General features: G+C 36.9%; 2 protein-coding genes across 2 annotated transcripts; one reads left to right on the forward strand and one right to left on the reverse strand.

Moving 5' to 3' along the window:
* Positions 1-495: 495 nt before the first annotated feature.
* LOC103333881 (uncharacterized) lies at positions 496-7,811 on the reverse strand. Its single transcript, XM_089044132.1, has 15 exons — positions 7,491-7,811; positions 7,306-7,394; positions 7,084-7,150; positions 6,848-6,963; positions 6,365-6,431; positions 6,149-6,197; positions 5,685-5,770; positions 5,194-5,459; positions 5,067-5,122; positions 4,525-4,610; positions 3,690-3,782; positions 2,741-3,074; positions 1,865-2,424; positions 1,081-1,315; positions 496-998 (listed from the first exon to the last, which is right to left on the reverse strand). The coding sequence occupies exons 1-15, from the start codon at positions 7,680-7,682 to the stop codon at positions 730-732; spliced, it is 2,565 nt and encodes an 854-aa protein (XP_088900258.1). The 5' UTR covers positions 7,683-7,811; the 3' UTR covers positions 496-729.
* Positions 7,812-8,916: 1,105 nt separating this feature from the next.
* LOC103333890 (peroxidase 17-like) lies at positions 8,917-11,169 on the forward strand. Its single transcript, XM_008236805.3, has 3 exons — positions 8,917-9,491; positions 9,647-9,838; positions 10,279-11,169. The coding sequence occupies exons 1-3, from the start codon at positions 9,300-9,302 to the stop codon at positions 10,870-10,872; spliced, it is 978 nt and encodes a 325-aa protein (XP_008235027.2). The 5' UTR covers positions 8,917-9,299; the 3' UTR covers positions 10,873-11,169.
* The last annotated feature ends 999 nt before the right edge of the window (positions 11,170-12,168 follow it).

The raw sequence follows: 12,168 nt of genomic DNA on the forward strand, positions 1-12,168 counted from the left end.
ATTTCTTAATATTTTCATTAATTAAAAACATTTTTGGAGTCATGAATGTCCAAAACAAGAAAAATGAAAAATAAATAAAGAAAACTTATTTGAATGTTGTGAGTGACTTGAATATATATATATATATATATATATTTTAGGAGCAGGGTTTAGTGTTTTCTTTTGGAAAGGATAACATATGAAAATATACGTAAGTGATAATTACATATAAAATGCTAGTGATTGTTAAGAGGAAGACACTAGCGTCAATCGCGTATGGGCACGTAAAATAATCTCAACCCTCTCAACCTTGATGATTGTGGGTATCATACATCAGTGGGCCTCTCAGCGATATCTGAGATTGCATCGGCAGCCGGGACTAACACTAACACTTGGGAGCAATCCATTCACAAGGAAAAACAGTTCTTGTAGCAATTTCTGGGCAGCATGAGTACATGCCAAACGCAAATATCATTGGTTACACCATACGAACATGATTCCAACCAGCAATAATGATTAAGAACACAAATGGAGATGATTAATATACTAGATCAAAATTGCTCTGTTCTCAAGATTATGCAACTTGATGAGGCAAAATACAAAGATGTCTTCCATGCTAAAATAAGAAAATCCAATTTCGTAGAAATGTTAAAAGATAAAATAAAGTCATGGCATATCAATTACAACCCCTGTATTAAATTATGAAATTAGAGTACAACAATGGAAATCTGGAAGCCCAGAAGTTGTCGCTTAACCCTCAGTTTCCAGTGTGATACTTTCCTCGTCACCATTCTTTTCCATATCCTTTATGTCCTGTTCCTCATCCTCCTTGGCATTAGAGGCTTTGTCTTTCTTCTCCGCAGATCCCTTCTCGGTTTCCATGCGCATCAAAAGCCTTTCTAGCAGTTCTTGGCAGTCAATTGCAGTGACCATCACAGACAAACTGGACTTACCTTTCCAGCATCCAATGGCTATTGTTGAATCATCTACTTCAATGGAATCCAACGAGGCTTTGCCATCTGCGGATGTAAAATTTACTTAGGTTAAAAATTATACACATGAATATGTACTAGTTGTCCTTGACCACATGCTGCTATGTACCTTTCCTCAAAACTATTACACAGCATCCTGACATTAAGCCTGATGCTTTCTGGCCAAGCTCAGCATCAACAAAATCTGCAAACTTGATACTTTTATATTGAAGAAGATGCTTAAAGTCCACCGGGGATGCATATACAATCTGTTTGGTGATGTATGGAAGAATAAGTGGCAATCCTTCTGATGATATCCGAAATGAACAAGGAGCTAAATTTCCTTCTCTTGCAGTTTGTCGTTCCTGTTGAAAACAAGAATAAATTAGGGAGAAATTGCTTCCGAATATTGGTAACACCAGATTGTCTAATATTTTGTTCAACAATCAAGGGCTGTACCAGAATCTTTAGCTTAGAGCACGAGGAATTTAGGATGAACTTATAAATATAACTACAAATTCGGAATCCAGCACTCACAATATAATAAGGATCAAAATAACTGCATTTAAATGTATTCTTCCTAATATATCTCATATGCTTTAGTTTCTCATTTAGGACCATCATGGGTGTTCTTCTTTGTATTATATTTCTTCTTTTTTTTGCCTTACAGATATTCCTTTAGTTATTTTGTACTAGCTCTTACACTCCACAAGGGAAGCTAAGCAAGAAGGATAACCCTGTAAACAGTTCTCTTGCTCATTGTCTTAATTTTACACACACTAATATATTAGCAAGTGATCAACTTATCTATAGGCATGAAAGTTATGCACAACTTTCTTTGCCCATGTCTATAAATTCGGAGCAACATTATTTTTAAAAGAAATATAAATCAAATTCATCTGTGAAATACTTACAAACATCTTTAGCCCAATGGAGGTTATCTTAAGTTGCTGTCCAACAGAGAAATTCAGTTCAAGAACATCTTTGACTGACTTTGAGACGTAGTAAATTCTCTTCACATGATTAGCATCACTGTTTCTTGTGACAAGGTGGCCATTAAAGGGAAATGAGTCATCAATGCCATAGAATGTCTTTATGCTATTGATGGTGGCTTCATCTTTAAAGAAAACAACAGGGTCAACACCTCTCCACTTGCCTTGAGTCTGCAACTTCCTCTTTCCTCCAGTTTTCTTGGGATCAATTTCCTTATCACTAGGCGCTTGGGCTTCCTCCAATACATTTACATTTTCTTCACATGTAACGGACGGATCAAGTTCCAAAGAATCCCCATCTAGTTCATCCTTTATCAACTCTGCCTCTGAAGCTGCTTCAGAAAATGGCTCATCTGTACCATCTGCCGAACTAGCCACAATCCCATTTGTATCTTCAGTACTCTGATTTTGTAATTGTACCTGCGGCTCATCATTCCTGGGGCCCAAGTCCCCTTCCAGACTATTAGGTTTCCCCTGATTGGCTGCGCAATAAAAGGGAAAGAGGAAACTATATTAAAAATAATAAAAAATTGAATAAACTGGAATTCTCTCATGAAGAAAGCCAAAGCAGAACATGGCAGCACAAGGCTTGCTTCAGATCCTAAACAACGTATAGGCCTCACATATTGCAAATGACATAAAACAGAGAAGTTTCCTCTATATGATGGAAACAACGCATTCATACCAAGGAAGAAAATAATTATTATTATATGAGCTAACATTTAGCACAGGTACACTACCTCAAAGCACTTCAATTCTTAAGAAAGATCCAATGACTAGGTAGACACTTGAACTCACCTGGCAAATCCGAACGTTTGTGGAAGACAGCAATGAAGAAAGCTCCACCATTTTGATCATGCGGCACTATCCTCATGCAGCGTTCTAGTGGAAAATCAGAAACTTCCTCATCTTGTTCATTGGCTAGAGTTGCAGGATCATCGCTTGACTCCAATGCTTCTTCAACATTTCCATTTTCACCATTCTCATGCTTTTCTTCCACTTCCATACTACCATTATGGTCCGTTGGTTCTGTAAACCTTCTTCCAGAAGGAAACATGCTGGGAACAATGACAGATTTGCGATATTTGCTGACATTTTTGTGGGAAACTAACCACCTACCCTTGTCACGTACCTGCATTGCCAAGTGATTGAATATTGATTTATACACTAAACAGAAAACTCTAAAGCTGCAACTGCATGCAACTCAGTAGGTGATGTCTAAACAATAATTGAGACCACTATCTTTATAGAATTAGCTTTCCATGCTATGAGATAGCTATATATTTAAATTTGATGCATTCGAGACAAACAAAAATCAAAATGTAGACCCAACTTATACACAATCAAGCAGGGAAGTATAAAATGGTTTCACCTAACATTGATGTGATGCATAGATTGCAATACAATTTCTTAACCCTTGCAGGTTTTAGCAGGAGAAATAATGGATATCTATATGAGATCTTCTCCTCTCTCTTGTTTTTACAGGTAAAAACAAATTATTTATAGCAAAGATACCTTATTACATTGATGATGGTGTTATATGAAACACACAACGCTTAGATTAAATTTTATAGAGCATCAATGTAATAATAGCACTACAAATGATATTGGAATCCATCCTATTTGGTAATTGAGAAAGAAACCCGCACTACACAAACCAGGGGAACAGTTGTATTCAATAATATGTTTTGCACATCAAACTTTTAACAGTAAGCACTAGCACACAAAGGTAAAACTGACAACTAACCTTCCACTTTTTAAGACCTGGCCGCCGAACAAGTTGAGGAAGCTCACTAGAGACATCAACAAGCTCAACAGACCCATTACATTTCCGTAAAATCTGCAAAAAATTGAGACATGGTCAAATAGGGTCAAAAGACCACAAAGCCATGCAAAGTCACAGGACTAGAATCCAAACAAAAGAAATAAGAAGCACAACCGAAAAATGATGTGACTCTGCAACAAGGGAACTTTTTCACTTACAAAACATACATATATTAAAGGCTAAACCATAAATAAGAAATCATATATGTCCACATAGATAAATCAGAAATAATACATGTCCACACTAACCAAATAAACAAATTAGAAAATCAATTAATCATGTGTAGATCAACACATGCTCCAACCCACTGAACAGTTCGCAAAAGGTGAACAATGATGAGTCAAGAGAACCAAAAGAAATAATAATTGTATGGTTAGCATCCAATGGTTATCTATCATGGCCTACAAGCTCTCTTCATATGTAAGGATAACTCATGCTGTTATTGCTTACGAATTACAATCTTTGAACGAACCATGCCCCAAGTTAAATATTTTGTTTCAAGCAATGTAGCTACAACAATACAAACTTTTATAACAACAATAGCCTGATACAGATATTATACAAAACAACATTTATATAATAATAGAGAAGAAATACAAAGCCAAGCTTTCAAGCGATCACAAAATGAAAATAAATTAACACTACACAATTTAATTTATGAAAGACCACGCAACTGCACAGAGAATTACTATTTACAAAAATGTTAATTCCACAGATCCTACATCTTTTTGTGTAGAAAAATAACCGAACATATTACCTCAGCAATCACAGCCTCATTCTCAACTGGATTCATGGAGCAGGTAGAGTAAACCATTCTTCCGCCAACTTTAAGCAAAGATAAACCTAGAAAAAACAATACAACCTCAGCTATGTTTGGTATGCACACCAAATGAAAAGCATTGCATTGAAAGTCCTAATTTTACTGATTGACCACACCAATAAATCCAAGTATTTTTACTCAAAATCAGAGAGTGGCAGAGAATGAGCAAGTTCGATCCCAAACGACATTAGTTTAATGCCAGAATTAATCATTACATGGTTTATATATTCAAGAAACATATAAACTAATGTATTTAAGAAATGGTATGGCTGCCATCACCATCTTGTAGGGGAACAGAAATAATATCCAGAAAGAAACACATCTGGGCTATACATGTTTGATGTTTCCAGATTATATCCTCATCGTTTCAAGGAAAGCCTAATATGCACATGGGACAGTATCTATGGGAATAAAACCACGAAGCATAGAGCCATACAATTATATAGAAATTCTGAGCAAAAGTTTTACATCAAAGATACCTCGCATAGCTATCTGAACTTGTAGAGGATGGACCCCGTTGCCCAATCCAACATGCCTGTAAATAAGCAAAACAAATATCATCAACCTGCCAAAAAAAAAAATTGTGATTGAAAATAAAAGTTCTACCATTTCCTCCAGATATCAGGAGCCTTGCGAAGGGTACCATCTCCACTGCAAGGGACATCACATAAAACACGATCAAAGACAAGTTGGCTGATGGGTGGCTCCTTTTCAGCTCCTATTTCAGAAGCAGTAGAACAACTTTTTTTTAAACGGCAGCCAGGAAAGTGCTGAGCTTCATGATTTGTGACTATCAAGTTGGCTGTGCACATTCTTTTTGTTTGATGGATGAGTAGATTACATCTTTGGACGTCAAGATCATTTGCTACGACCTAATCAAGGGGGCAATAAAACTAGGCATCAATGTCTTAGAAGGTAGTAAAATGAGGGAAAATCCATGTCATATCAAGGAAAAAAAAAATACTAACTAGGAGAATCATATAAGAGATTGAAAGGTGGGTTAATAATCTACACTTGACTGAGGAAAACTCATAACAGACTATATACAAATATGATGTAAGAAATGTAAAACAACATATATTTAAAAGGATGCATACCAGTCCATCAGGTAGGGATCCAGGTTTTGTTGATCGGTGTATAATCTCAAGCAATTGGAATGTTTTTGAACCTGGTGCAGCACACACTGAGAAAAATTATAGCAAAAGGTCAGAAAGCACTAGATTTAGTCTTTGAAACAAAAACAAAATAATGAATGATCGGTCACAAGAAATCAGAGTACTGTTATAGATTTCCTTATAAAAACTAAACTATACAACACAGAACAGAGTGCTCTCAAGAAATAATATCAACAAGAAATTATGCATCTCCCATCCAAACTACGTTGTTCATTCAGCAGTTTACAATGCCAAGAAGAAGCTTACAAACTTGCTATAGAACAGAACCAATTGCATTTTCACTTGACGCTCATTAATTCCAAGTCTCATCATTTGGTCAACAAGGTTTTTAAATTTGCACACTATTAGAAAGGGGAAAAAAGGTATATACAATATAAGTTGCTTACTATCAAGTACAAAATGATCTGGACGTACATCAAGGAATAGAGGAGGTACCTGTATCATAAAAGTAAATAAATAAATTTAAAAAAACTAACTGGATACTTGATCATTAAGATGAGTGAACTAAATGCGCTGAAACACTATAAAATATAAATAAATATTACAGGACAATATCAGTTTGTAAACCATAAAGGAACAGACTACAAATAACATTGGCCCACCATGCTGACAGCCTCCTGTCTTGTGATGTTTCCAATCTCATTTTCAAGCTTTAAGAACTCATGAAACCTGAGAAATTCATACCATCAGAACCAGGAATTGACAGATAAAAATATTTGCATGGAGAACTTGAGTGATTTGATAGCATCATGGAGAACTTGGTCAAATTGTATACACACTAGCAATTGGAGGAGGATCAACTAGGAAACCACAAAAACTGTTATGGTAGATACGTATTAGTAGTATTCATATAGGAACTCCATCGGGAATACAAGAGCCAATCTCATCCATTAATCTCAAAACTGAAAGAAATACAGGACAGGTGGCATAAAAAACCCATCATACTACCAGCCCATTGAAAAATAGGCTTTTACCGCTATTATCCGTAACAAGCACCATCATGAAACAGGTCTTGGGTTACCTTGGTTCCAGGCACATATCTACCACTTATACTACAAAGTCTTCTCAAATAATGCATCATCTACCTCTCAAGTGTTTGGTTCTTCCTCAGCTGCATGCGAGAAAAATTTGAATGCCAAGCAAGATTCTCAGGGTACCAAGGCAATGGCCTAATAGGCACCAGTTCACCCCCCTCGCTTACCTGAACAGTGTAGTTCAAATAATAAACAAGAAGCAACAATAAATGCATTACAATAAAAACCAAATGACAACACAATCTGTCGCCGCATTGTAGTAACAAAATAGCAAACAAGAGACCAACCTCAGCTTGAAGAGATATCATAAAGTCATTCTCCAACTGGGTTCGGATGTCCGAACAAAATTGGCTACTGCAACATTAAAGACAAAAACAAAACCTATTATTCAGTCAATGGCTACATCTACAGAAACTCAATTCAGAAATATGATTCACATAGAATTAAGCCGAGCATAAAATACGAAAATGCTAACAAAAACAACATCGCAAAGAAGTTATTTAAATTACCTTGAATTGATTCTAAAAGCAGCAGGCAACGGCTTTCGAAGAACTTCAATGAATCCATCCCACTCTTCTGGGGTCACTATCCCTTGCTCCTACCCACCATCACACACATGCCAAAAAATTAGCGAAGAGCATAAAAAGAAATACTGCATCCAATATATGTACGTTTATATAGAAAATGATATCACCTTATAATATTCATCGAATGCGGGATTCTGAGTGGCAAAGGGCTGCCAGCCACGATTTTCGCCATTGTTTTCAGGGTTGTTCTCAGAGGAAGGGTCAGACTTGGGACGCTTCCAGACGTTCTCTCTGTTCTGACGGAAGTGGCGTCTCTGAGTGCGAGAACCTCCTCTGCCTCTGCCGCCGCCGCTTCCCATTTGTGTATGTAGCTCAACTGTTTGATGCTTGGCCTCAGAGAACAAACAAGAGAAGAGCTCCGCTGTTCAGTTTGCTAAGCAGTGGGTTTTAGGGGACCGTAATCGGGTCCTTGGGCTCCAGGTTATCTTGGTTTGGGGTTATGAGTTGGGCTTTTTGAGCAGTTGTGTATTTAATTGTGATTTTTTAAGAGTTTAAAAGTCTATTATGTTTTGTATATGTATATAAAGAGTTTAAAAGTTTACGGGTATTCAATTATGATCGTGGGTGGGAATAGCTTATAAAAGTACATGTGTATTCAATCTGGACTTTGGTGAGTTTTTTAAAAGTCCATAAAAATTCAATTATATTCAATCATAAATTTTTTAAAGTACAAAAATTCATATGCATTTGAAAAGTTCATGATTTTGAAGGAATTTATGAAGTAGTGGATTTTAAGGGTACACTTTAGCCCACAACAAATCCAGCCTTCCCTCACAGATTGGTGGATTTCAGAAAACTCACCTATGTTCCTCTTCTTAGGTGTGAGTGTGGTGCAGTTTGGTTTGCTTCACCTTGGAACCGACAATCGGCTTTGGGTACTACTACGGGAGCCAAAGCCCAAACAAAGATTGACAACAACGACATATTCTAGCAATCAAATCCTCATGTCATATCAAATGACCCAGCCCAACGTGCACCGATTTGGTAAAGATATTTCTCTCCCATGCAATCATAGCAATACAACGAAACAGAGGAAAAAGTATCAAAACCGCAAAACAACGAAGGATCTATGACCACACAAAGAAAGGTCAAAACAAAACAACTCCGGAAAGAAAAAAGAAAAAAAGAAAACAGTCCCCTTAGGACGAGGTACACTTACATGAAATAGGAATGGTACTATTTTACTATTTCTCGCTAACCACAATATGTTAAACGTGATAACTTTTTCACGTAACAGACTGTAATTGACAGAAATAGCAAAATAGTATTATTCCCGTTTCATACAAATTTTTCTGTCTTAGGACCCATGAATCATCACTCGAGGTCCCAGCTGTCCACTTGCAGAAGTACTTTGACAGCCTACCCAACCCCATTTCATTCTTGGATATGATTATCCACTACAATGAAGCATTCAATTCAAAGTGCAGAAAATAAAGACCTACTTGCTCATTCTGCATCAATCATTTGCCATATTTGCTAAAAGCTGGTTCTGTTTTTTTGTTCTAAAAGCTGGTTTTTCTTTGAGTCAAGATGAAGAAAAAAAAAGGGTTGATAGATTCAGACAAAACCCAAAATTTGCATTATGAATTTGGATACAGAAATGAAAGCATCGTGGGTGTCGTAATTGTTGACGCGCTTACCCACAAAACAACCTATGGACTCTTGACTTGAGGCGGGTCTCTCAGCCAGTTGGCTTATGCTGCCTCCTCTGCTCACAACATAATAACCCTTTAATTTTTTGACACCAGTAAGAGAGAGAAACAAAGAATCCAGACACCCTTTTTTTAAAGGGAATTCATCAAAATCATACATGCATATTGCCAAAAGAGAAAAGGGTAAGAGCCATCTCACACCCATTGTTTTTTTGGACCAATTTATACACACACACCTCTCTGTCTAACTGCCTCAAAATTTCAATGTCTCCTCTGTTTCCACTCATCCTCCTTCACATAACCGTGGCCGCCGCCCAACTCCGGCCCGGCCATTACTTGGAAACGTGCCCGGGAGCCGAATTCGTGGTCCGGGATGTCATGGAGAAGGCTCTGATTAGAGAGCCCCGGAGCCTTGCCTCTGTCATGCGCTTCCAATTCCATGACTGCTTTGTTAATGTAAGTAAACACTATCTTATCCTATCCAAGTAAAATTTTATATTTCCCAATACTTCTTTGTTTTTTATTTATTTATAAATATTTTGCAGAAGCCTTTGTCTTAATGATTTTTGGTTTGTACCTTTGTGTTAATGATTTAACTTGTATACTTATAGGGTTGTGATGCTTCTATGTTACTTGATGATACAACAACCATGCTCGGAGAAAAACTTTCCCTTTCAAATATAAATTCATTGAGATCTTATGAAGTTGTTGATGAAGCCAAGGAAGCCTTGGAGAAGGTCTGCCCTGGAGTTGTTTCATGCGCAGATATCATAATCATGGCCTCCAGAGATGCTGTTGCCCTGGTATTAAACTCTCTTTATCTATACAATATATCACCTTTCAAAACAGAGTGGTAGGACTGCTAGTTTTTAAGTGCTTACACACAATTACTGAAACCAGTTGATTGACCCAAGTTCATCAAAATGGGATTGCCTGTAGAGAGAGAGAGAGAGAGAGAGAGAGAGAGAAGAGAGAAAATAACAATCTGTCATTAAAGGATGAAAAGGGTAAAACTGTGGAAAGATAATTGATGGGTTATAAACTCTTTTTTATTTTCCCAAATCAAATTCCAACATCACTGGTCTTGGTTAGAAAGAACAGTTCAGCTTTAGGGGTGAAGTAGGCCGAACTTGAAGAATTGTATGTCAACTGTATCATGCCATGACATTTGTACTTTCTGTTGTAGAAAATTAATGTTACTAAAGAAAAATTGTGAAAGGAGTGTAATTATTTTCTTAATCAGACTGGAGGACCCAATTGGGAAGTGAAGCTAGGAAGATTGGATAGCTTAACAGCTAGCCAAGAAGCCTCAGACAACATTATGCCAAGTCCAAGAGCCAATGCAAGCCTCCTCATTGACCTGTTTGGAAAATTTAATCTATCTGTCAAGGACCTCGTTGCCCTTTCTGGGTCACACTCCATTGGCCAGGGTCGGTGCTTTTCCATCATGTTTCGGCTGTACAACCAATCCGGCACAGGCAGGCCAGACCCGGCCTTTGAACCAAAGTTTAGAGAAAAGCTAAACAAGCTTTGCCCGCTAAACGTGGACCAGAATGTGACCGGAGACCTTGATGCTACACCTTTTGTATTTGATAACCAGTACTTCAAGGACTTGGTTGCAGGGAGAGGGTTTCTGAATTCAGATCAAACACTTTTCACATTTCCACAAACAAGGAAATTTGTGAAGCAGTTTAGCATAAACCAAAGCGAATTTTTCGAGGCCTTTGTTCAAGGGATGATAAAAATGGGTGACTTGCAGTTGGAGCAGCCTGGGGAGATAAGAAGAAATTGTAGGGTGGCCAACAGTCGTTCTGTCAACACATTTTGCGAGTCTTGAAGGGATGGGACTTGAACAGATATTAGAAAGAATACACATTGTCCCCTAGCATCAATGTAATTGAGCCTGATTTGTTGCCTTCATCATAATGTGGACGGTTTAATTTGGTTGGAATATATGAAAACAGTATGTATACAGTCAATAGAACTTTTTATTCTCAATAGCAAACAGAACTTTGTTCCATTTTTTAAGTTCCAAAACCACCTCCTCGGAGCCATGAACTCTCACAAAGACAGCTTACTAGTGATATCTTCATATGTAATGTTGGAAGAAGAAATAAAAAGAGAAACAAGCTAATTGCATGTGCAAAATTTTTTGGTTCTATTCATTTTACACAAAAGAAATCACAATTGTGATGGTATGAGCAAAATCAGGAATCAAGATACTAGTTATAGAAGTATCTGAATACATTAAGATGTGCTTTGAAAAGCAAAGGAACTTTTGTGTACTTAATCCGTAAGCTGATCGGTTGCCCTTAGTACTGAGCTTCATGATTTGCGGGTACCAAGTTGGCTATGCACATTCTTTTTGTTGATCTGTGAGTAGAACCTCAAGCAATTGGAGTGCTCTATGAACCTGATGCAGCACACACTAAGCAGAAATGCAGCATACAGTCAGAAAGCACTACATTCAATTTAACCCAAAGAAAATCAACTAAAGATATAAGAGATGGATAGGCTTCCTTATTATTAAATAAAGAAAACAAGAACACGTCATAGAACAATCAAAGAGATCTCAATAAAGAAAGTTCAACAAGAAACTATGCACACTTCGAATCCAATTCCCATCATTTGGATTGGTAAGAAAGTTTTTTTTTTCTTAACTATACCAAATTCACCCAATGTGCATAATCATGAAACGGATATAGGTAATGATTAAGCCATCTTGGATATATATTTCATCACATCCAATTAACATTATGGTCACATCTTCCCTCGTTCCGTTGAGATTCTCTCAAATATTATGGTCACACTATTAAATATATATTTTTTAATTAAAGAAAGATAAGGGTGTCTTTGTATCCATCTATAGTAAGATAACAAATAATAGAAAAAGGAAATATTGATTTGTAAAACTTGTACTTTTGGCTAAATGATGTTTGAGTTGAATACAATAATCTTTTAAAAGAAGAATCTGCACTCAAAGGAAAGTAAACCGAAAGTGTTTGAAGTCAGATGTGCACAGATGTTGAATGTGTCCCCAACCCCACCACTGGTGATATTGGGGAAGCTTATTACTGTTTTGAAATGGAAAGTCAAGAAGCAGAGACTTTCGAATTTGGCAATGGAGTAAGTT

Source organism: Prunus mume, linkage group LG1 (assembly GCF_029339155.1).
Source record: "Prunus mume cultivar Tortuosa linkage group LG1, ASM2933915v1, whole genome shotgun sequence".
Lineage (NCBI taxonomy): Eukaryota > Viridiplantae > Streptophyta > Magnoliopsida > Rosales > Rosaceae > Prunus > Prunus mume.

Coding starts and splice junctions, on each gene's coding strand:
- LOC103333890 (XM_008236805.3), top strand. CDS start 9,300: ATGTCTCCTCTGTTTCCACTCATCCTCCTTCACATAACCGTGGCCGCC. Junction 9,492..9,646: donor TCCATGACTGCTTTGTTAAT/GTAAGTAAACAC, acceptor GTATACTTATAG/GGTTGTGATGCTTCTATGTT. Junction 9,839..10,278: donor CCAGAGATGCTGTTGCCCTG/GTATTAAACTCT, acceptor TTTCTTAATCAG/ACTGGAGGACCCAATTGGGA.
- LOC103333881 (XM_089044132.1), bottom strand. CDS start 7,682: ATGGGAAGCGGCGGCGGCAGAGGCAGAGGAGGTTCTCGCACTCAGAGA. Junction 7,151..7,305: donor GCTTTTAGAATCAATTCAAG/GTAATTTAAATA, acceptor TTAATGTTGCAG/TAGCCAATTTTGTTCGGACA. Junction 4,611..5,066: donor AGTTCAGATAGCTATGCGAG/GTATCTTTGATG, acceptor TGTTTTTTCTAG/GTTTATCTTTGCTTAAAGTT.